Source organism: Lissotriton vulgaris, chromosome 12 (assembly GCF_964263255.1).
Source record: "Lissotriton vulgaris chromosome 12, aLisVul1.2, whole genome shotgun sequence".
NCBI classification, from domain to species: domain Eukaryota; kingdom Metazoa; phylum Chordata; class Amphibia; order Caudata; family Salamandridae; genus Lissotriton; species Lissotriton vulgaris.
In genome coordinates, this window is record NC_141700.1 from 798,260,566 (window position 1) to 798,285,008 (window position 24,443).

A 24,443-nucleotide genomic window follows, 5' to 3' on the forward strand; every position below is an offset into this window, starting at 1 on the left:
ACAGGCTTTAGGTGTTTTTTGCTTATTTGTGCACCAGCTGTAACATTAATACCGGTGGTGCTGGTAAAACCGGCCAGGTGGCAGTCCTTGGGGAAGTTTCCTGCCCTCACTTGATTATTATAATGTGAACTATCAACCATGCCATTTGGATTATTGACCGCCGACACAGGCGAGCCGGAGACTGTCCCTTTAAGGCTGAAGCATTTTCTGTCTGCCGACATTTATTCGCGCGCCTTTAAGAGCAGCCACGGCGCCCCTTTAAGTTACGCCTGCGCCGCGGCGTCGTCACTCGGCCCCAAGATGGCGGACCTTCTCGGATCAATCCTGAGCTCCATGGAGCGGCCGCCCACCGTGGGGGACCAGGAGAGCCGGCGGAAGGCCCGCGGTGAGTCTCCGGTTCTGGTGGTGGCTACGCGCTTCCAGGCCCCTCCGGTCGAGCCTCCTTTCAACGCTGTTCTAAACCGTGCCTTTAGGCGTAGCACTCTTCGCCTTTTCCTATTGGTCCACCTGCACGCCCATCATCCTCTTTTGTCTCAACTGTCGTGTAGCTGAACGTTGATTGGGGGCTCGTGCACGCTTCCCGAACGTGGAGTACGTCGTTGTTCGTATGTTCACGCCAGTTGCCTGGAGAAAGGAGGGCGCAGGCCGGCATGTGACCCTAAAGCTTCTCGCCCATTGGTTGCTTGAGGTGTCGCTCACCGGCCTTCCTTAAAGTGGCAGTAGCTTCGAGAAGTGTTGAACTTTAAAGGGAGGCATAGGTGGAGGCCCTTCCTCTGCACACGGGGGGGGGGGGGGGGGCTGCATGCTTTATTCCATTTTAAATGCTCATAGTGGAGGCACCCTCTCTCCCCCCCCCCCCCCCCCCCCCCTCCCCTCATGTGGTCGACCTCCCGGTTCCACAAACTCAGACCTCACCAGTTCATCTTTATGGAAGAACTGAGGCCACAGTTTATTAGGCAATGTCCAACATACATTGACCCTTACTCTTAATCGTGGAGCCTGTGTGCCCCTTAGCATACTCAGGATCACAGTGCCCTACATTCAGTATTCCTAACTATACCTACAAGCACTGTGCCCTACATTCACTGCTCTCTGTTGCCTCTGCCCTTGTACTTTGGCCTTTGGCCCAGGGTTTCAGCTGCCTTCAGCCCAGCTGGGTAACCTTTTACAGCTGGCATGACCTTTGAACTTTGGTGGGGTGTGGGGGGTGGATGGCAGTCCAAGGGGCAAGTTGCTGTTTTCCAAAGCGACACTATTAAGCCCTGAGTGTAAAGTTCTCTCCAGTAGTAATGTGTTTACCCTTTTTATAAGGCATGAACAAGAGCCTCATGGTTGACCGAGCCTCCTACGTAAGAGCAGTTGAGATGCATAACTAGGGTTGATAACTAGGCTTTTTTTTATCTGGATAACCAATATTTGAATGTCATTGCAGGTGCAATTAATGTAAATCACCTAAAGCTGGAATGTTTTCCCCCTTATTATTAACTACCAGTTTAAAACCGGAATAAAACACTTTAAAATGTGGCCAGGAGCTGCCTTTGTGACCTCCGACTGATGATTAAAGCAGACATCGAACAATCTAAAATTAAAAAAGAACGTTTTTCAAAATTGTTTATTTACATATTGTGTCCAAAATTTTCAAGAAACTTAAAACGTGAACAAACGGATAGTATTTTTCTTTGGGAAAGATGCCAATCCTATACATAAGTTAAACTACAGAAACATTTCACAAACATTGCATTGACTTTTGCTTGGTTCAGGAGGAAAAGTTGGGGTCACTAGGAGTTGCAATTTGTTAATTCGATTTTCAGCCTATAGGCCCAGGATTGGTATGTTGAAGGTGTCCTGACTGACTCTCTCTTTGCTAGGTGGTATTCGCCCATCGCTGTGGAGCCAGCACCAGCCCCCCCATATTTACCTCCCATCAATGATGTCCAATTTAAATAATACTAGCAAAGTTCCAGCTGCATCACTAAGGTGGCCGGACAGCTCCATGTCACGAGGTGGCCACATCTGAATTCCTGGACTTTGTTTTTACATATTGGTGCATTCTGGGCTTTGTAGTTCTTGCTTAATTTTAAATTAGCCTTTTGGACCAGCACACTTGATGATGTGTAAAATCAAAGTCCAGGAATGGAAAGTGATACCCCAGTGACATAGTTCCACCTGGTCACCCTTTGCATTACCTTCCCCTTCTACGCAGATTTCACTTGACTCACTGACAAATAGTGATAGATTCTACAGGGTTATGCCATTCTTTATGAACTCTGATTAGATGGTGGGTGTAGTTGATAGGTGGGTAGACATTTTTGCATCCAGTGTGGCCACTGCTGTTGCTCCAGCTGAAAAAATATGGTGGTCTACTTGTTTTAAAAGCAGCCAGATTTTTTTCTTGTTGTAGAATGCAAATATTGCTGCCCCTGTGTCCCAATCTGGAAACTGCAAGGAACTTGCCCCACCAAAGATATCAAGCACCGTTCACTCCCTACAGTGGTTGTCCAACCCACAGCTGCTACCTTGAAACAGGGAGTGTTAGACCTGGCACCTTGGCGTGAGTTTCCCTTCCACTTTTTGCTGATGTGCCTCAGATGTTTTTGCTGGTGTCTGCTGCTCAGGGCACTGTGCCACAGCCAACCCGGGCCGCAGTGCAAGTGCTCCCAATGTAAAGTGTATATGTGATTGATTTCCATGATTGGCTCATTGGATTTACTGTCAGTCCCCAGTAAAGTGCACCAGGAGTGCCAGGGCTTGTAAATGCCAATACTGCTAGTGGGCCTGCAGCGCTGGTTGCGCCACCCACAGAAGCAGCCTTTTAAAATGTGTCTAGGGTCTGCCATTGCAGAATCTGCGTGCAGTCTGGTACTGTCATGCTGGCTGGGCAAGTGCACACACTTGCCAGCCTCAAAACCTTCCCTTTCCTTCATATTAGACACCCCTATGGTAGGCCCTAGGGCAGGGTGCATTGTAAGTGTAAGGTAGGACAAGCCCTGATGTGTGTGGCATTTCCTAATAGCGAATTACAGCCAAATTCGTTTTTCACTATTGTAAGGCTACCTGTTCTCTTAGGCCAAGATGGGCTGCTGGAATTATTACACCCTATAATCCCAGCAGGCTCAGGGAACATGGTAGAAAGTCAAGTTTAGTATGCCTGAACTCAGAATAATAAAATACTTCTTTTAGTAACATTTATTTTAATATCCTGTGTTTGCAAATGCTACTTTTAGAAAGTTAGCATTTACTTGCCTAACCATTTCAGCCCGCCTCTGCTAGGATGTGTATCTGCTGTCTGGGTTGTGTGAGTGACAGGGCTGGGGGATGACAGGTGGTGAATGCAAGGATTACACCTTAGTGGGAGGTGGGAGTGCCCCTGGACTCTGAATAGGCCTGTGCTCTGCCACCACAATGCTGGCTCCGCCCCCTGGGGAGCAACGGAGAGGGAAGACTGTCAACAAGGTACTCCTGGCTGTACTTGTCATCTGATTGCTGGCTCCACCTCCTGCGGAGTTTCTGATGTGCCTGCCCCTCACACTGAAAGGAAAAGCCCGGAACAGCCCAACAGAGTGCTTCAAAACTGAATTAGGCTATGTAAAGGCCCCCCTGGCCCGAAAGAACAAAAGAATTGCTGTATAAAAGAAGGAGCCCTGCTCCTAGCAAATTAGATCCTGTTTCCCACAACAAACCTCTGCCCAACTAGAAGGGGAAGAAGAAGCTCAAAGCACTGGCCTGTTGTCTGCCTTGCTGAGGAAGGAGAGGAGAAGACTTATTGAAAAGACTTTGTTGACTTGTGCTTGAAACTTTCTCCAAGGGCTTGATTGAGCTTGCCCCCTGATCTGAACCCCAGGACTAGTGGGTTCTTTGTGCCTTTGCTCGTCTTGAACCTCGAGCCGTGTGTGCCTCCCGCCGGAGTAAGACTGCGCCCCCGTCGCCCCCTCCTAGGGCTGTGGCACTCGGGAGCTTGCCTGCCTTTTCACCCGTGAGAGCCTCGCTCCGTTGGAGTCGCTCTCTGCCCCCGGGCCAGGCTGCCTGCTCCTCTGCCTGCCATTAGGAGCGCGCTGGAGCGCTCTCGGCCCTCCCACCGGAATTCCTCTGGGGACCATGATCCACACCAAGATAGCAGCCCGCACGTAGGACCGTGCCCTGTTGTCCTGCTTCGCCGTCCCAGAGACCTTACAGGCCGCACCGCCCTCCCCCCTTCTGGGGAGACCCCAGTACCACCCGTACTAGGGTTGTGGGCCGCGCCTGCCTGTGCGTACGCACCCGCTGTCAAGTAGAGATCCGAAGGCACCCCACTACAGAACGAGTCGCACGGCCCGAGCACGACTTGTCCGGCCGACCAGAACTGCAAACGCCTCAAGGTACGTCTCTGTGAAAAGCTACACCCGGGCTCAGGGCCCACAATATCTTATTTCCCCTTCTCGAACTGACACGCTTCGTATTGCCCTTGTGAGCGCTGCGCTACGCTTCCCCTGCCTATTGGTGGTGTTCGCCTCGTACTGCACTAAAGAGCGGTACGCTTCGCACTTAGTGCGCTGTGCCCCCCGCTCTGCCCGCCATTCAACCCGTACCGCGAGATGCATGAGTCGCGGTAGGGCCACCGGAAACCACACGGTACGAAGCGCACCGGAGTGCTGAAAACAAACAGTTCGTTCCCACCTTGCCCCAAAAGAACAGAGACACAGGGTTAGGTGGTTTAAGAAGGGAAAGTAACCAGAGAACCTACCAATTGAATATTCTGGAAAGGGCATTGATAAAAATTTAAGCTGTAACAAAGAACATTCGCCTATTTAAAGATCTTGTGGGCACCAACAACGTTATCTTGGTCTTGTGATAAAGTCTTGCCTGCACAGATACATTTTTATATAAAAGAAGACGTATTTTTACATATCCACAGCCTGGTGTCCATTTGTGGGGGGATTGGTACATTTACTCTGTGTGTGATTACAAATGTTTAACCCAATAACGCCTGAAGAATAGCCTTGGCTGCTCAGGCCACGCACCTAGAGGGTGAGCAAGGGTAATTCTAAGGGGTCATCCTTCGCCCTGACTTCGAAGAGAGGGTCCCTGCTTGTCACAAGTGAATACTTGCGCCAACCAGAGACCCCCAATTCTAACAGGGAGGTTTGAGGCACTGTCTCAATGAATGAGGGCTGTCTCGGATGTCTGATGGGGGACAGCAGCCAATGCAGCACCTCTATTTGTTTTTATCAGGGCAAGCTATTATACGGCTTATTGGCCCGTTCTGGCGTGAGAGCTCGGGTGTTCTGTTCATGCAGAAAGTGAATGAGCAAAAGAGATGCCTTCAAATCTTGTTTAATTCTCACATTTGACAGAGGCCAAGTGTCGGCCTATGGCTTTTTACACATTGTTGCTCATTTTATCCTGGAGATGGGTGTTTACGTTCTGTTGAGTGAGCTGTCTTACAGTTGTACTGGAGTGCAGGGACTGGTAAAGGAAAGGCTGTTAAATTTAACTTATTTTGTAACACACAACATTTAAATAGCTTGTAAATGAACTGTTCAAATATATCCACACTTAGGAAGCACATTTCTTGTAATTCTGAGGTGTAAGAAAAAAGTAGCTTGGTGAAATAAAATATTTGTCCTGGATCACACGATGTGAGACAAGTTTATGGGTCAAGAGCATTACAGTTGAAATTTTTCCAACATTTGTGACAACAATTTTCAATTCTATTAAGGACATGGACTCCGGACCGTCTCTGCCCCCGGCAGCAGCCAGACGGCAGGACCCTCTCTACCATATGTGGGCCGCCAGGGCCTCTAGACTTCAGTTCACTACTGAGAGTGGCAGGATATTTTGCTAAGTCACTATTTCACCTGTCTGGGGCGGAGAGAAAGGGATTTGAGGTCGTGGGTGCACTGTACAAATATGAACGTAATTTATTAAGAAAGGTGGTCTCATGTTATTTCTTACTTCATTCCACTAATGCTCTCAAGTAGGGATGGCTGTACATGAGAATTGTGGTGCAAATATATTTCATTTCTGAAGCACTAATATCTAGTTATAAGCTTAAATAATACATCTAAATATGTGCAAATAGGGCCATGTCAAAACATGCAGGGAGAAGTAAACACTCCGGGTGGACATTTTACTTTTTTTAACACACAATTTTATTTTCAAACACCTGTCCCGCCCAAATTGCTGCATTCAAGTACCACCTCGTTGGTTGTGTGCAGAGCTCTGTATCTAAGACTGGGTTGTGCCATCGGTCGTGAGACTGGGTTGTGCCATCGGTTGTGAAACCAAAATCCTGGTTTCCTGCAGTGTTCACAAGGAACCCAACAGAAATTGTGTACAGCCCGGTAATAAAGTCTTGCAAAAGACCTAGATCCATGTGGAGTAAACACAGGGTGTTCCAGACTTCGTGGGAAGAAGAATATCTATTTATGGAATGTCCAAAAGACCAAGCTACTTGTCTCCTTTGCAAAGAAAAGGTTAATGTCCTCAAAAGGTATAACCTGGAGCGCTACTATAAAACCTGACATTCTGACTTCACGGAAAACTTCCCAATGTCCTTAACTGCGTTCTCCGAAAGTTGCATCACTGAAGCAAGCCCTTCTATCCCAACAAAACCTCTTTCTGTGCCAGATGAAAGAAAGTGAGGCTGTAGCTGAGACATCCTTCCAAATATGCTACCTCCTTGCAAAACATAATTTTTTTTTACAGATGCAGAGCTGGTTAAGAAATGTTTTCTTTCGGCAGCAGACATTTTATTTGCCAATTATCCTAATAAATTGAACATTATAAAGGAAATACGTGCATTACAACTGTCAGATTGCACATGTGGAATGGGTGACAATGTTCTAGGACAGGTCCTCAATGCAGTCAAGCTGCCCCCTTTCTTTAGCATTGCTGATAATGAGTCCACAGATAAAGGTGGTGTGGCTCAGTTAATGGTTTGGGTTAGGTTTTTGGAACAAGAAATCATTCCACTGGAAGAGGGTCTCTGCCTTTTGTATTGCTTGTTTACCCAAGAGGAGAGGATGGATTGACCCGCGTGTGTAATTTCTTTGAATCTAATCATCTGGCATTGAACAATCTTGTAAGTATTACTACAGATGGGGCACCCTCCATGATTGTATATGAGCTGCTTTGTATTTCTGTTGAGAGAAAAATTTAAATCGTCCACTTTAGCTTTTTTTTTATTGCATAATTCATCAGGAAGCATTGTGCGCAAAAATGAAACCAGGACAACTAAATGATGTGATGAAGCAAGTAAGAATTTAATGGAAACCTGGGGCGAGAAACACGGCCCTTTTATCAGTTATTTATAGTGCCTGGAAAAAATACTGAGGTTGCAAGTGCTATAGTAACACAATTTATGTTTAGAATACTTAGTATACATTTTTTTTTTTATTACAATCTTTATTGTCTGTATTAGTTGTAATCCTGGCTCTCGTCTATTGGCCTGACTGGGCAGAAGCATCAGAACACACGGTTTGTGAGGGGAAAGCTCAGGAGTGGATGGGCACGTGTGATCTCGGAGGGCGGGGGGGGCAAAGGATTCCGCTGGTAATCAAAGCCCTAGGGTTTCAATAGAAGCCGCGCCAGTCCAGTCCATACGACGAGAGATGGAGGCCTGGGGAGGAGAGAGGGGCAGATAAACAAAGAGGCCAAACAGTGAATGTGCATAAGATTGACGGGCACACGGATAGCGGGAGGGGGGCGGGAACGGGCTCACGGACAGCGGGAGGGGGGCGGGGACGGACAGCGGGACATCGCGCAACCCACCCCTGCAAAGGACACTTCCGAAATGGCGAAAACAAAGCTTAAAAAATAAAAAACACGCCCACAGCCGCATGACGTGGGCAAAAGCCTAAAATTCTCGGGAACGCCCACGAATCTGCTCCAGCATTGACGGAAAGATCTCTGTTCCAATGGATAGCCTCCATTTATGGAGCTAGCCAATGGAACAGAGGGGCGGGACATGAGCACACATACTCTAGACATAAGATTTCGCCTGCGCGAAAGGCTGGTTGCGCAGCTTTCGACAGGCGAAACTGAATGGGGTGAATGTACTTTCAATTGACAGAGCTTTATCATTCTTACTTCAATATGTGTGATTTATACCACAAGGGGGCGCATTTTCTATGAATTACTTGCACATCCTGTGGAATGGTTACACTTCAAACCTACCCACATTTTCGTTCCACAATGCAGCATTCTCTCAATTTGTATTGTTTTTTTAAGAAGTTCTTTGTATAAATTCCATGGGTAGTTTCTCTACACACATGGTACAATTTGTCCACCAAAGTCTCCACCAGGCCGTGTCACGCCCCACCCCCAAATCACCCTACCCACATGACCGTCCGCCCCGCGATCATATATGCGGCCCCCTGAGAACCCAGACTGCATTTCAGCCTCTGAGGAAATGTTTGTGAGTGCCCGTGGTCTAGAGACTGATTGTTGGCTTCCCCTACAGTGCATTGCAGGGTAAAATAAGGAGTCCTGCTCTTTGCTTTTAAGCTGCAGCAGCATTGGTGACCAGAAAGTAGCTCTGTGAACCTTCTCTAAAGTGTGCACCATAGTTATGTGCCCAGTCCCTGGACATCTTTCTTTTTTTATAGGAATATGGCCTTGCTTTTCTCTTTGTTGTGCAATCCGTTTCCAATGAGAATTCCTAAACCCTGAAAAAGTATGTTTACAGACCTAGTCTCCTCTTTTGGCAGGGGCCACACTACATCGGTCCTGATCCACAAAGCTTGAGCAAGGGTGTAAAACTGGGCCATGCATTGCATGGGGGTTAAGCCTTCAGTGGACCCCCATTGAGCCCAGTCCTATCAGTATCTGTGACATAAGGGAGTGTCAGGGACTCCCTTGCATCGTTCTGTAGGAGGTACCCTATAAGTTTGAACTATGCCTACAGCTCGAGATGTTAGTTGGATGTTGCAGACTTCAGTTTCTTTACAGCCCAGTTAGTCTCACTTCCAGACTGAGGCGACGATTTCTTGAAATAGTTGGTGTAACTCGAAAGTGGGGACTGGAGGTGCACTCTTTCTGTGGAACTTAATAAAGTAACCTCACAATACCCTCATTAAAAGTGCCAGAGACATCCGTACAGGTTTTGCTCCAGCAATGTGCATTTGCCCATCTGATTGGAAAGTTCCAATTGTTACAATTTGAGGTTTCAAGCTAAATCTTGTTAGAATTGATCTTAATGTTTTTTCTTTCATTTAGAGCACGCTGCTAAATTGAAAAAAATGCAGGAGCATGAAAAACGCCAAAAGGTGGAATTCCGGAAACGGGTGAGTGCCACTGAATGTCCGAGAATTTAATTCTGACAAAGAGTGGGTCAGTCTCAAGGGTGTAGCAGACCCTAAACTACCTGGGGGTGGCGGTGGGGGATAGGGGGAGGTAGGACGTGGCAGCGGAGGGGAATTATACTTTCCCATTACAAATTGGTGGTTTTCAGCAGCAGGCTGTGATAAGCGTGTAGTAAGAAAAAAGCACACAGGTGTATATGGGCACACTGAGTAAACACATGCACTGGACATAGTTCATTCTTGTGTTATGGGATGCATCGCTTAGCAGCGTGATGGATGAAGAAGTCTGAGAGAAAGATACGCAGTTTACGGTTTCCTATAAGCTGACTGCTTTGAGCAGCTCTGCAGGTCCTTTATGGTATTCCTTATGTTCCTAGTGCACTTAGATTGTTACATTCTGAGATATTTTGTTTAAAATTTATGGTCCTGAGCAGGCTTAGGTTAGAGGGAGAATTGGTGGAGATATCAGCCGCCTGATGGGCTTTGTTAACAACATCCACATCTGATTGTTATTCTGAGATGCCAAGAAGGGGCATTAGTATGTTGCTTGTCAGAACCTGCAGTATTTCAGTAAATTACAGTCCACCTTTGGCCAGCGGTATGTGGCAGATCTTTTCAGTTATTTTGTGCCTGTTTATTTGGGTATATGTGGTTTATTGCTGTAGACTGGTATAGTACTGGGTGATGCACATGGCCCGTAGCAGTTTTCTTTTGTGAGCTTGAATGTCAAGCAGTAAAAGGGAATTAAGTAGCCTGTTTGAAGTACAGTTGACTGTCTGACTGCAGAGTGAGATGGTATTCGTTTTAGTGTGGGTTATATATTGTATTATATAGCACTTACTACCTCTAATGAGGTACTGTTGTGCTTTTACACTGGGCAGCACTCTGCTCTGGAACCAACGGTTAGTGTGTGGGGTTTTTTTTGTACTTATTTTTGGCTTTTGTGATTGGTTCCTGTTGAGCACAAGACTATTCTATGTCATTACTCTAGTTTCGATGTGGTAGAGTACATTAGTATGAATTAGAAGTGATCTTTAATGTGCGAGGGGGATATGGACAAATCATGCATTGATTGGCGGTATTAATAGATGAGCTACAGGAGATTAAAAATCATACCTGCACCCTACGAATACCTAAAGAAAAGATTGAGCTTTGAAATAAATTGTGTGAAATTTGCTGAGGTACAGTTGTAACTTGATTAGGTTGTGTTGCAATGTCATTGTAGGCCATGAGAACACCACTGTGTACACACACACACACACACACACACACACACACACACACACACACACACACACACACCCATGGGTAATTAGTATTAAAATAAATGTTTGTGCTAGAGATCTGCCTCCATTTTCAGGGTGGATAGCAGGAGAACGGAGTCTGTTTTTTAGTGAATTTATGTATAGTAATGCTTCTCGAGGCAGAAAGCAGCGGGCTGTGTCTAACCTGGAGCACCCACAAGATGTCCTCAACATAGTGTGAGATCCTGCATCTGGCTGTCAATCGGCCTATCTGTAGTAGTAATAAGACACACAAAAGGAAAGGCCCTGCCTAGAAACTTCCTCACCTGAGCAACAGAAACAGTTGATCCACTCTTCTCACTTCCCATTTGCTCAGGAAGAATAAGTCATTAGTAGCTCCTACCCAAGGAGGGCCTCGTTGAATTTCCAAAGAGTGGCCGAGAGATCCCTCTGGGGATGATTTGTTGCGCTTAACAAATAATAACAATAATGTGCAAGGGAAGTGGATTCCACTACAAGGGGCAAGATAGAAGAAAGATCTGCCTACTGTGAGATTTTCTGATGAAAGGGACTGTGAGGAGAGCTTTATCAGGGGATCTTAGGAACCCGCTTGGTAGGGTATAAGCTTCAAGGAGAGAGAGCCTGGGGGCGGGGGGTGTGTGTGTTCTTTGACTCAAAGGCTTTCCAAATAGCCATGTGGCATAGAGTACACAAAATCCATACTGTCCAACTAATGGTGCCCTGCAAGCTGGAGATCTGCAGACTTTAAAGAGATTTGCAATTTGTTGACTTTCTCCTGTATGTAGAGTAAAATCTATCTAAATTATGAGAACTGTCTTCAGTGTGTCATTGTTTGTGTTCACTTGTTGCAGCAGTGCAAAAAGGACGTCAATTATACTATTCCTGTTTTGTATTTTGAGTAAGAAACACTTGGACATCATCTTGTGGTGGTTTTTTTATTTTCTTCTGGGGAAGGACATCCATATATGGCTTTCTAGAAGGTTTTTTTGTAGTGTGTTCCCTGCCATCTAACCTCAGCACAGATAGGTGCATCCACTGCAAGGAGGAATTGTTTGGAAAAGAGAAGATGTCTGAAAGTCCAGTATTCTTCACATGGTGATGTGGTGTTCTCCGCTTTTTTGTCCTTTTTTGACAGATGGAGAAAGAAGTGACAGAGTTCATTCAAGATACTGGTCAAATGAAGAAGAAGTTCTGTGCCATGGGCAAACTGGAGAGGAGTATCTTGTGAGTTGAGTTCAAATTGTTGCTCTAATACCAAATCCAGACCAGAAGCAATGGTCTAATGCTAACATTGTAGTTGTGCAAGACCCTCTTCAAGGATGGTGGCAGTGGGCAGTTGTTGCTGCAGCCACCAGCACCTGCAGCAGGGCACAGACACCCAGTTGTAGCTTGGATGGTGCCTGTCTGTTCTTGTCACTGTAGTGTATTAGTATGAACATATCTCATTTGGGTATGTCTGTCAGTCACAAACTGAGTGCAGTCCTACGTGAGCTCTTCAGGGGTGAAGCAGAGTGGCAAGAAGTGTCTGCTGCTTTAAACTCCGCTTAATTTCAGCTTACAGAAACATGTTTGAGAACACTAACATTATGATAAAAGAAAAGCTCTGTATTGGAACTGGTTTGGGAAGGTTTGAAATAACTTCTTAATTTAACCAGTTTTGCCACACTCCGTTCTTAGTTTGTCTTTAGTCTCTTTTGCCCCATATTTCTAACACATGTAAAAAAAAAATAACTACACTTCGTTAGGTTTGAATCCTTTGTTTTTCATACTGACATCAATAGATTTAGTTTGAACAGGGGCTTTAGGTCGGTGTTCCCTGTTGCCACACACCAGCTATGTTTTTTAAGACTTTTCTTCTCTCTGTCTCCCCTTTCACGCTATGTCCAATGTCAACAGGGCAGGCGGGGGCTCAGTTGTAGAGGATTGCTGTTCTGTGCGCTTGATGTCCCGGGGTCCTTGTGGCTCAGAAAACCTGGCCAAGTGTAACCCCCTTCAGGACTTGACTCTCAGAAGAGCCTATGGCTGCTTGCCATTTTTACCACTAAGAGTTAGTGTGAGGGTGCTCGCACTCAGGAATCAATAGTCTCTGAGCAATAATTAAATGTTCAACTCAGTGCTTCTCTTTTGCCAAAGAAAACTACTTCAATTTACACTACAAAAGGATGCAACACAAAACTTAAAAAAAGGAAAATGTAGTATCCTGCCTACTTGGGCGCCACCCATGCGAGTTGACGTCAGTTCTTTCTTTTTCCGCGCCAGCAATCGCAGATCTGGTTAGAGCACGTATCCTAGTCACTTTGTCTCTCCTCTTTTTGAGTCTTTGACTCCTGGTGCCAAGTAGGGATGCCTGGATTTAAATCCTGTGGGGCCTGTCGCCGTACAATGTCGGTGGCCGACCCCCCCCCCCCCCCCCCCCCCCCCCCCCCCATGGCATCTGTCTCTACTGTCTGGGGCCCGACCATGACTCTCGGTCATGTTCTGACTGTCTGGCCATGGCTCCGACGGCTTTGCGGGAGCGGTCCCGAAAGGTGCTGGAGGCCCGGCAGTCGTCTCTGCGCCATTCGATGTCCAGGGGTAGCTCAAGAGATAGTCCGGGGAGCCAACGTAATCGCTTCTCGGGGTCGAAGTCTTCGCCCTCGGAATCGGGTAAGAGACGTCACAAGAAAAAGTCAAAGAAGCATGTTTGCTTTCTGACGTCCCCTAGTCGGTCTTCGGAGGCGGTCTCAGTTGGAGCCTGGGAGTCCTGCGGCCTACCCACCTTATCTGTGTCAGTCGGAGACTCCGGCCCAGGTGCAAGAGTTTCTTGCTGCCATGGGCCGCCTTTTCAGGCCTTGGGTTCCCGCTTGTGCACCTTCGGGTCTTGCGGTCCATATGGAGGACCCTCCGCTCCGGCGCCGTAGGGTCCTCCGCCTGTGACTCCAGCCCCAGCGCCACAAAGTCCTCTGCCAGTGGCTCGGGCCCGGCGCCCCCTGCGGCTCCGTTTTCGGTGATGACATGGGCTCCGTTCGTTCCACCTTCGCCCTTGCCCGAGATTCTGGGCAATTTTGCCCCGGCTTAGGACCCGAATTGGGACATGAAGTCGGATCTGCGCCGTTCTCGACGCCGTTTGAGCAATTGTTTACTCCTGTGCCTCCCCCACCGCTCCTGCCTGTGCCTCGGGCCGTGGAGGAGGGGATGACTGGGAGGGGTCAGAGGACCCTCTTGCGTGGCAGTGAGAGTCCGAACATGAGTGGGCAGAGAAATCGGAGGATGCAGGTGGCTCGACCTCTCCTCTGAGCCGGGTTTTGTCTCCTCCTGCTGTCATGGAGGAGGGCGCCACTTATTCTGTGGTGCTCCGTAGAGCAGCTGAGGCCCTTGACCTCGCTCTGCCTACTGTCATTCATAAGACAAACTTACTGAAGTGCTTCAGCCGGTGGCAAGTTCTATGGAACCTCTGCTTCCGTTCAATGAGGAATTGACGGACGTTTTGATGGGCACCTGGTCTAGTAGACCAGCCACGGGGGTTCCTGTGGACAAGAACGTGGCCCGGCGTCCTCGCCCGGCATCGGGTGACCCTGCCTTTTTAACTAATCATCCAACTCCGGAGAGCCTGGTCATTTAAGTCTCCACTTACTAAAGTGTGTTCCCTCACGCCCCGCCGGATAAGGAATCAGAAAAGCTAGAGCAATTTGGTAAAAGGTTGTTTTCCTATGCCAGCCTGGGGCTGCGGTCAGTCAACACCCACATACCTTTTGGACGGCTACTCTCACGCGGTGGGGGACACTGTGGCGCAAACACTGCCCCAGTGCCCAGAAGATGTTCGAGCTGTCCTTTCCCATGCTGTTGCCGAGGGGAAGGATGCTGCTAAGTTCTCCATTCGGTGTGGGTTGGACACCGCAGACTCTTTAGGGAGGGCGATCTCCACAACAATGGGCCTGCGTCGCCATGCCTGGCTGCGGTCCACTGGGTTTTCGGGGGATGTCCAGAGTTCCCTCATGGACATGCTTTTTGATGGTAATGTTCGGCGTTAAGGCAGACAGTGCGCTGGAGCATTTCAAGGACTCTCTGGCTACTGCCAAGTCCTTAGGTCTCTCCACCACATGCCCGGCCACGTCTACCTTTCGTTCCTTTCGTGGCCATGGAAGGGGCTCCCCTGCACATTTGTTCAGCCAGAAGCCTGCGCAGAACCAAAATCGGCACTGGTGCAGGCGTGGAGGACGCCGTGCTGGCAAAGGAGGTCAACGGGTGGGTCAGTCCACCTCTGCTCCCACAGAATCCGCCTCAAAGCCTTCCTAGTCCGAGCTCTGGGGTGCACACCACGCCTGTGGGCGGCAGGATTCAACATCACCTCCCCCACTGGCGTTCTGTCACTTTTGACAGGGTGCTGCAAATTATCCGAAGGGGTTACTCCCTCCTGTCCAGGGAAGTGTAGTGCAGGTGTTCACGGACAACACCACCGCCATGTGGTATTGCAACAAACCGGACGGGGTGGGGTCGTGGACTCTTTGTCAGGAAGCTCTGCGCCTCTGGACATGGCTGGAACATCAAGGCATCACTTTGGTGGTTCAACATCTGGCAGGTTCTCTGAACGCCAGGGCGGACAAACTCAGCCACCGGTGCTTGATGGACCACGAATGGCGCCTGAACTCGGACCTGGCTCAAGAGCACGCACAGTGTCCGCAATTCTGCACGTTGGAATTTGCAAGGCGGCACTCACTCGCCGACGCTTTTCGCCGCGAGTAGAGTTGCGGTCCGTTGTACGCCTTTCCGCCTATCCCACTTCTGCCCAGAGTGCTGAAGAAGATTCGGCACGACCGGGCCCAAGTCATCTTGTGGCTCCTGATTGGCCACAAAGATACTGGTATCCCGAGCTACTCAACATGAAGATCGATCTGACTGCCTCTTCGGGAGGATCTTCTGTTGCAGCAGCAGGAGACGGTCCTCCACCCGAACCTGTCCAGCCTCCACCTCCACCTCCATGCGTGGAGATTGAACGGCGACAGTTGACAGCCTTCGACCTTCCTCCCGAAGTCTGTGATGTCATCTGGCAGCCAGGCGTCCCTCCACTAAAACGGTATACGCCTGCAGGTGGAACAAGTTAGTGGCATGGTGCACAGCTAAGGCTGTATATCCCCTTTCTGCCCCTATTTCCGTGGTCCTTCTGTTCCTTCTTTCTTTTCCCAGCAGGGCTCTGCTCTGAGCGCTATCAAAGGTTATCTTTCGGCCATCTCCGCCTTTCTACGACCTCCAGATCAGCCTTCTCTTTTTAAATCCACGGTTGTTAACAGTTTCCTGAAAGGTATTAAGCACACGTTTCCTCCTGCGCTGTTCATAATGCCTCAATGGGACTTGAACAGTGTCTTGACATATCTGATGTGCGCTCCCTTTGAGCCCCTTCATAACTGTCCTTTGCGTCTTCTTACTCTCAAGACACCTTTCCTGGTATTGCTCACCTCTGCTAGAAGAGTGAGTGAGCTCCAGGCTCTTTCTTCCAACCTACTTTCCTTTCTGTTCATCCGGACAAGGTAGTTTTAAGGACCCGTCCTTCCTTCTTACCAAAAATTGTCACGCCCTTCCACATCAGGCAGACCATCACTTTGCATACCTTATTTCCACATCCTTCGAAAGAGGGAGAGGCTCCACCGTCTAGTCCCAAAACGTGTACTCTCGTTCTATCTGAAGCGCACACAACCGTTCCGGGTGGATGACCAACTCTTTGTTGGCTACGTGGGCGCAAAGAAAGGTTGGGCTGTGCACAAATGAACCATCTCTCGGTTGGTCGTTTTGTGCATCAAAGCATGTTACTCGTTGGCCAAGAAGGAGCCTCCTGTGGGATTGCGTGCCCATTCCACCAGGGCTACTGCAGCCGCTACTGCCTTGGGACGCGGCGTTCCCTTGCAGGACATTTGTCGGCAGCTACTGGGCCTTGCTGCACAAGTTTACCAAGCAGTACTGCCTTGACAGTCCAGTCCGGAGAGACGGCTTTTATGGCCGTTCTGTTCTCATGACTTTCTGGTGTAGTCTTGTTCGCAGACCCACCTCCGGGGTTGGTATTGCTGGGGTATCTATTCTAAGGTAGATTCCTTACCGCCCCACCCATCCTCCCCGTTCTGAGAACTGATTTCTAGGGTTAAGGTCAACTCTTTCAGGGTCCTAGTTTCATGGCACCAGTGGTCAGTTTCTTGCATGGCTCTACGTTCCTGGTGTGGAAAGTCGTGTACAGAACTGACGTCGGAGCGCATGGGTGGCGCCTAAGTAGTCTCCGTGACGTTATCTCGGTGCTTACGGCGACGGACACGGAGCCGCACGATGTCACCTACCGACGCGCAGGGGTACTGCTGACGAAAAACTTTCTGGATACAGTGTGATGCCTGGGGATATTCTAAAGTAAGGAATCTATCACTAACTAATGTCTCTTACAATTATATTGTTACACAAGTAGTAACTTGTGCTTTAGTTCCCATACAGGGGCAGTTGCTAACGGTCCTTTCGGGCAGCTGCCCAGCTTAGTGTCCGGGCACCCATTCCTGAGAGTAGCTGTGCTTGCTGGCTGCAATGAGGTCTCCTTATCGGCTACGGATGCCCTTCTGGCAGGCGCATTTTCAGTGGTCCTGTTTTTGCATGTGTCTGTTGGTTGCTGGCAGCAGTTGAGCTAGCAGGGGTGGATATCCCCTTAGAAGGCATAATCATGGTACGGAACAGGTGGGCCCTGTGTGGGCAGGTTCTCCGGTTCGGTGCGGCCACGCACAGGCCTGTCGTCTTCCAGGTATGCAACCATACATCGACAGATCTCCTAGTGGTGCAGCCATGCACCGTCAGATCTCCTAGGCAATAAGACCACACATGGCCTGATCATCTTCTGATTTAAAATGGCTACACACAAGTCTATTTGGACTTCTATCACAGCCTGACCGTGCTTTGGGCATCTCTGGGTACGTTTTCACGGTTCCCTACAAAAACCTCCTGCACAGAGGCTAAAGTTTTTCAGGCACTCTGGCATGCAGATTGCTCTCAGCAGCCCTCATCTGCTGGAAGTCCCACCAGCCTCTGGTAACAAGGGCACCAAGCTCCAGTTGAACCGTCACTCCTCCTGCAGGGTTCTTAGCAAGCTGACGTCTGGGTGCTTCAGGACTGGTATACCGCTCTTCCAGCAAAGTGTCGGACTTTGATATTCCCTCAGCTCTGGGAAGCTGGCAGTTGGGTAAACACCAGTTCTGGTTGCACTGAATCCCTCCTAGGACTCTATGGAGCACTCTCTTTCCTTGGCAGTAGAGAACATTGAACTGTAATAGCAGGCAGGGTAATGGGGTGCACGTCTATCCAGCAAAAGCAGACCGGGGTGTGAATCCACTGTCTGTGCTTTTGAGTGGTTCTCCTTTCAAGAGTCCATTCCAGGCATACCCTTGGTATAGAGTAACACGTATTGCGTCAGGGTTGTCTCCAGCTTTCAGCACCCACCGTAAAGGCAATGAGAGATGTGAGGTTTCTGCACCTGGCTGTTATCAGGCAACTGAAAGTGTAATCGGCGAAAGACAAAAGGCTGAGCCTCACCTAAGAGTCCCCTTAACTTGCACAGCAGGTTCAGCAGTCCTATCCTCCATCCCTTCCATTCACCAAACCGCATTTCAGGAAGTCTAATCCGCAGCTCCCTGCTCAGTAAAAGGCCTAATTGAATTTTTAAAGGAACCCTGTCTCCTCTTTCTCCACATTGTTTAGGTATCTTCCCTCCAGCTTCAGGAAAGTTAACAAAACACTTCCATTGCCTGGGACAACAACTTCACCTCCATCTTATGCCAAAAGCCAATCCAGGGCTATCCAAAATGGATGCCACATGCTTTCATTCCTTTGACTCTCTGACGCCATTCATGTACCATGCAGGCTGCCTCCACAAGCATGCACAACATACACATGGGATAATTGTGCTTACCACAAGCATTGCACTATAGGAGTGGAACTATACATGAGCGGGCAGTAGATCCCACTCAAGTGACACAGATAAAAAAACAAACCACAGCTATAGATTCTCGAAACATGGCTCACTGCCATATGTGCTAAACCTTCTGCTTGGACAGTCTTTCACTGACCGCGAGGGTACGCTTGGAGCACAACAGGTCCAAGAACTTACGTATGTCATGGGACAGACTTCGGCCTCTGGTCACACACTAAATTAGTGTGATGCCAGGGCCAAAATCAACAAGCATTGAAAATGCAATAGGTCTCTCATTAGGAAAGTTTGAGCTATTGGTCTTATAAATGACTTTTTTTTTTTATTTGTGTTTTTTAAAATATCTAAATTAATAGCTTTGTCATTTACAATGCCAATAGTTATAACTTTCGCAAATGTGACACCTATAGCATTTGTAATCCAACATGTTTTGTTTTTACGTGACTTAGATGTATTGATATTACAAATAACAATGGCTTTTAACTTTTTTAAATAATTATTACTTAAATAAGTGATTGTAATTTATAATGGCAATAGCTTAAACTTTTGTAGATAACTTTAGTGAAGATTATGTTCAGTGTATTTTATTGTGACGAAAATCCAAGAACAGAAGTGAAATATTAACATCTTTTTTGAAATTTGTAATAAAGCTTGAAACATTGAGAGAACATATTTGAACCAGTGAAGCTGAGTGGTGCTGTGGTTGCGCTGAGTGGTGCTGTGGTTGCGCTGAGTGGTGCTGTGGTGGTGCAGAGTGGTGCTGAGTTGGAGATGGGGAGAGGGAAAAAAAGGAGAGCAGGGAGAGGGAGAGGGTAAAGAGATGGAGGGAGAGAAAGAGGGGGAGAGAGAGGGGGAGAGAGGAGAGGGACAAGAGGGAAAGGGAGAGAGGGAAGTGAGGGTAAGGGAGAGAGGGTAGAGGGAGAGAGGGAGGGGGAGAGGAGGAGGAAGAGAGCAAAGGGAGGGAGAGAGAGGAGAGCAGGCAGAGGGGGAGATGGGGAGAGGGAGAAAAAGGAGAGCAGGGAGAGGGAGAGGGTAAAGAGATGGAGAGAGGAGAGAGAGGGGGAGATAGAGAGGGGGGGAGAGAGCAGAGGGAAGAGAGGGAAAGGGAGAGAGTGAGAGGGAATTAAGGGAGAGAGGGAAAAGGAGAGGGTGGAGAGAGGGAGGGGAAGAAGAGAGGGGGAGGACGAGAGCGAAGGACGGAGGGGAGAGAGGCGAGGGAGAGCGAGAGGGAGAGGGAGAGGGAGAGAGCAGGGAGAGAGGAGGGAGAGGGTAAAGAGAGGGAGAGAGAGGGGGAGAGGAGAGAGAGACGGAGAGGGAAAGGGAGAGAGGGAAAAGGAGAGAGGGTTGAGGGAGAGAGGGGGGGGAAGAAGAGAGGAGGAGGAGGAGGAGGAAGAGAGCGAAGGACGGAGGGGAGAGAGAGAGGGGGAGAGAGAGGAGAGCAGGCAGAGGGGGGAGATGGGGAGAAGGAGAAAAAGGAGAGCAGGGAGAGGGTAAAGAGATGGAGAGAGGGGAGAGAGGAGAGAGGAGAGAGAGAGAGAGAGGGGGAGAGAGAGGGGGAGAGAGACGGAGACGGGGAGAGAGGAGAGGGAAGAGAGGGAAAGGGAGAGGGAAAAGGGAGAGAGGGAGGGGAAGAAGAGAGGGAGGACGAGAGCGAAGGACGGAGGGGAGAAAGAGGGGAGGGAGAGAGAGAGAGGGAGGGAGAGAGAGAGGAGAGGAGAGCAGGCAGAGGGGGAGATGGGGAGAGGGAGACCAAGAAGCGAGTTCCTCCTGCAAACTAGCTTGAAAAGCCAGAGCTCGGGTGTGGTGGGTTGAGTCTGCACGGGCACACCATGTCGAGCAGCTGCAGCCCTGGCAGGGCGATGTAGTAAAAGTCTGTGCGAATCCTGTAAATATAGTACCTTTGCAATTCCCCTGGGACTGTACTTCATTACATGGTGTTCACAGCAACAAACGATATGAGAGTGGGGGCCAGTGACGGACGGCACGCTGTTCCTTTAAATCCTTTAAAAAAGATTTTATCAGTACTAGCCTTCAGAATGTCAATCCAAGCAAACCAATTTTGTGCAGCAATAAAATCAGGGTTTAGGTGGATGAAGAGGGGTGAAACTCCTACAGTGTGAAGTCTCTGTGCATGCACTGTCCAGACACAGCAATGTATTTAAAAAGTAGATCTCTTCATTACAGCCGCATGCTGCAGAACTCTTGTAGGCACAAACACAACTAATGAAAAAAATAAATAAGCAAGTGCAGCCGAAGCGGACAGCGCTTGTGCAACTAATTAAATAAATAAATATACAAGCATGGCCAAAGCAGACCACGCTTGTGCAACTGATTAAATAAATAAATAAATAAACTAGGGCAGTGCAGCAATAAAATCAGGGTTTAGGAGGTGAAGAGGGGTGAAACTCCTACAGTGTGAAGTCTCTGTGCATGCACTGTCCAGACACAGCAATGTATTTAAAGAGGTCTAGCTAGCGTCCAACAGCCTCTCAATTCGTGTATGGTGGTTTGGGTGGGGGGCGAACTCAATGTGAAGCAGACAGATCTCCAGCAGTTTAAGCAGCGAATGAACGCATGAATCCCCGAACAATGGACGAGAAGGATTCTTGGCCAGGTGCAAGTGCACATGCAGCCAGAACACCCTATACAGAGGCTGGGGCATTTCACAGATGTCCACCATGCCACCACATGCCAGCATACATTAATATACAGGTCACCCACTAGTACGAAGCAAAACGCAAACAAGACGGAGGGCATTGCTGTGGGGAGGGGGGAGGAGAAATGCGACACAGCGGGCAGGGGAGGGGGCGGAGCGGCGATGAGGGTGTGAAGCAGCAGGGGCCTTTGAAGTGAAGCTAAGCTTCACTTCAAAGGTGTGGGAGGAGTGCGGCTGAGGGAACAGATGGCTATTTGATGATGTGCACGCGCATTTTAGGTCAATGCGCAAAATGCGCACAGGCACAGCACCAAATCGCCAGTTAGTTAAAGTCTGTTTAAAGCCCTATAGTCTCGCTCTGCTCAATGCGCATGCGCATTGATAGGTCACGAGACCTAAAAACCATGATACCAGGTACTTGTAGTCGCATTTGAGCACTCTGAGCAGTGGAACACGACCCCACGCTATCTGTGTTCCCTGTGTCTTCCAACATCTCTCTGACCTATACAGTTACTCATGTCCAACACTATACTGTTCCCTCATTATTGTTAGTGCCTTGCTTGCTTCTGCTTCCTACTTCTGCCCAGATGTCAATCCATTCTTTTCCCTTATAGCAGTTGGGGCCTATCTTCCCTCGGCTCCCTCACTGTTGTTAGTGCCCTGTATCCTTTGTTTTTTTACTCCTGCCAGTGCTTGCCTTTAGTTTGGTACTCAAATTTCCCAAGGCCCAGCTTCTCTTGGGCCTGCTGCTGCTAGAAGTGGCTTGCCTTTGCTCCCTTTATCTGCCAGGCACTGGTTTCTCTCCCGCCATGCTATCTGAGTCGAGCGTCCCTTTGCTGCTCCCTGGCATTGCTTCTTCACTTCTGCCTGGAACTGTCTTTGCTGTTTCCTGAGCCTGTCTTCTATTTTTAGGTCTCGCCTGACCCAGCGCATGTGCTGGTCTGGTGAGACTTTTAGTAAGGGCTTTAAAAAATGCCACCATGACCGGCCTACAGCTTGCATGCATGTGCCCAGGTGCGCGTTTCCCAGCAGAGGCGCCATAAGGCTTTCATCGCTCAGTAAGCGCATCCCTCACCGCGCTTGATCGCAATCACTTTTGCTCATGTTGCTGTGTCTCATCGTGTGCTTCCCTGACCCTGCCTCGCTCTCTCAGCATGTGCTTCTGGGCCTTTTCGCATCATTCCTGTGTTTCTCTGTCTCACTGTGGTTTCTCTGTCCCAATCCCCAGGATCCATATTCCTTATTACGCTGTGTGCTTCTGTGCTCCCTCCCCCACCCGCATCTCAGTGTTGCTGTCTCACTGCGTGCTTCTCTGCCCCTCTCATGTTGTTTCTGTCCCCCATGCTTCTTTCAAAACCGTATGCATCTTGCTCTGGTTCAACGTTTCCTTCTGTGCTCCCCCTGTGTTTTGTCTAATTATGTGTTTCTTTGCTACTCCTGTGTTCCTTTTGTCCTCCATATTGTTTCCCCCTGCTTCTATACCCCATTTTGATTCCCCATCCACCTACTTGCCCAGTTCTGCTTCTGTGCTAAATAGAAAAAAAACACCTGCATTATTTTGTAGGTGCGCACATGCATGGAGCTTGCACCTGCAAAACGATGAGCCAGTCTGCACCAAAAGCTTTTCGTTTAAATTCTTTGGCCATGCTGCACACCATCAGGGATGCTATGCAGGAGGACTAAAATACATTTGCAAAGCCATTAGGCCCGAAAAGCATGACTAATTGGCTTTGCCAGTGTTTGTATTCCACTGGTCTAACATCGCCCTAAGTCTTGTTGGGGGAATTTAAAAAAGCCAAAATTGCTTCCCCTGGTGAATGCATATGCTGTGCGCAAGTATGACAGCCCGTGCAAGCACACAACTCCCCCCTTGAAATGAAACCATTAAAAAATGGCCTAATTGTGCTCGCATGTGTGCGTATGCTTACGATGCGAGGGAAATGCCTCCATTATGGCTCCGGTCACTAATGTGGCGTTTACATTTTCGAACTGTAAAATAAAAAAGCATTGGCATTGGGCTTCATGACGCTAGAGTACCAAGGATGCAGATTACTCTGAGCTCTCCCGCCATCCTAAACGCTGAAGAGAACTTCAGTCTATAGAATAAACACAGCGCCTTCTTGTGGAACTAACGTTAAGCAGCACGTGCCACGCAATGTTGACCACACTGCACCGCTCCGCTAGATCCATCCAAAGGGGCGGGGCTTTGATTAGCCGCATCTCTACAGGGCATCTCTGATCTCGGTAACATTAAGCGGTAGGACGGCATGAGGAGTGCACTGGTATTTAGAGTTTAAAAAAAGTTGTATTCATCAATAACCAGTGCAATCCTTAAAATAATTTCGATAGGATAACAATGAGAGATATAGAAGGAATCTGCCCCATGAATAAAACTTTATATAGGGACAGAAAGACTTTAAACTTTTAAAAGAAGAGGACAAGAAGGGAAGAAAAACAAGGGAAAATAAATAATAAGCATACCATGAATAAGGAAAATATAGTCCTCGCAAATTGTACAGAAAAGTAAAATGACCTAGATACAGTATGATAACATGATCCAATGACAACATAATAAAAAGACAACAATATATTGAAACAAGCATTGCCATAGCCAATAGGTGTCGCTTTTGGGACCTTATAAGTAATCCTTGGTGCAACAACATTAACTGTTGTATGGTAAAACCCTTATAAGGCCCCAAAGGCGCGACCTATTGGCTATGCCAATACTTGTCTTCTTTGCTGCTGCTCGGACCTGGCTTTCTCTCTATTATCTGGGATTGGTGCTTCTTGGCTTCCTCAGTTCTGCTTGGGCCTGGCTTTTTTCAGCTACCTTCCCGCTGCCTCTGACTTGTCTCACTTTTTCCCTCCATGCTGCCTTCTGCCTAGCCGCCCACCCTTCCCACACCATTTTTAGTTCTTACCTTCACTTTGCTTTTCATTGCTGCAAGGGCATGACTCTTTCTTTGTTCCTTCACTGCTTACAGGGCTTATCTTCTCTTGATATTTGTGGCTGCCCTCTTGCTACTGCTGACCTCCATCTTCCCATGGTCCTCTTGCCATGCCTGGGCCAAGCTTCTCTGAGCCTTCTCGTTACTACTTGGGCCTGGCTTTCGTATAGCTTCATGCCACCCACTCCTTGCTTGCCTTTGCTTCCTCCATTCTCAGTCTCTGATCTTCACCTATTTTTGTTTCAGGCATGATGTTGTGGAAGTTGCAGGCTTGGCTTCTTTTTCCTTTGGTGATGACGAAGAGAGCCGATATGTAATGATCTTCAAAAAGGTGAGTGTACTGACCGGGTCCAGCATGATTCAGCGGTT

General features: G+C 48.4%; 1 protein-coding gene across 1 annotated transcript in view; it reads left to right on the plus strand.

The window, feature by feature from the left end:
* Window positions 1-271: 271 nt before the first annotated feature.
* The window catches only part of SPAG7 (sperm associated antigen 7), a 54,768-nt gene continuing 30,596 nt past the window's right edge, over window positions 272-24,443 (plus strand). The window contains exons 1-4 of the mRNA XM_086946210.1: window positions 272-385; window positions 9,196-9,263; window positions 11,682-11,770; window positions 24,321-24,405. Coding sequence (XP_086802336.1) covers window positions 301-385; window positions 9,196-9,263; window positions 11,682-11,770; window positions 24,321-24,405 — 327 coding nt within the window. The 5' untranslated portion in view covers window positions 272-300. The remainder of the gene's footprint in view (window positions 386-9,195; window positions 9,264-11,681; window positions 11,771-24,320; window positions 24,406-24,443) is intronic.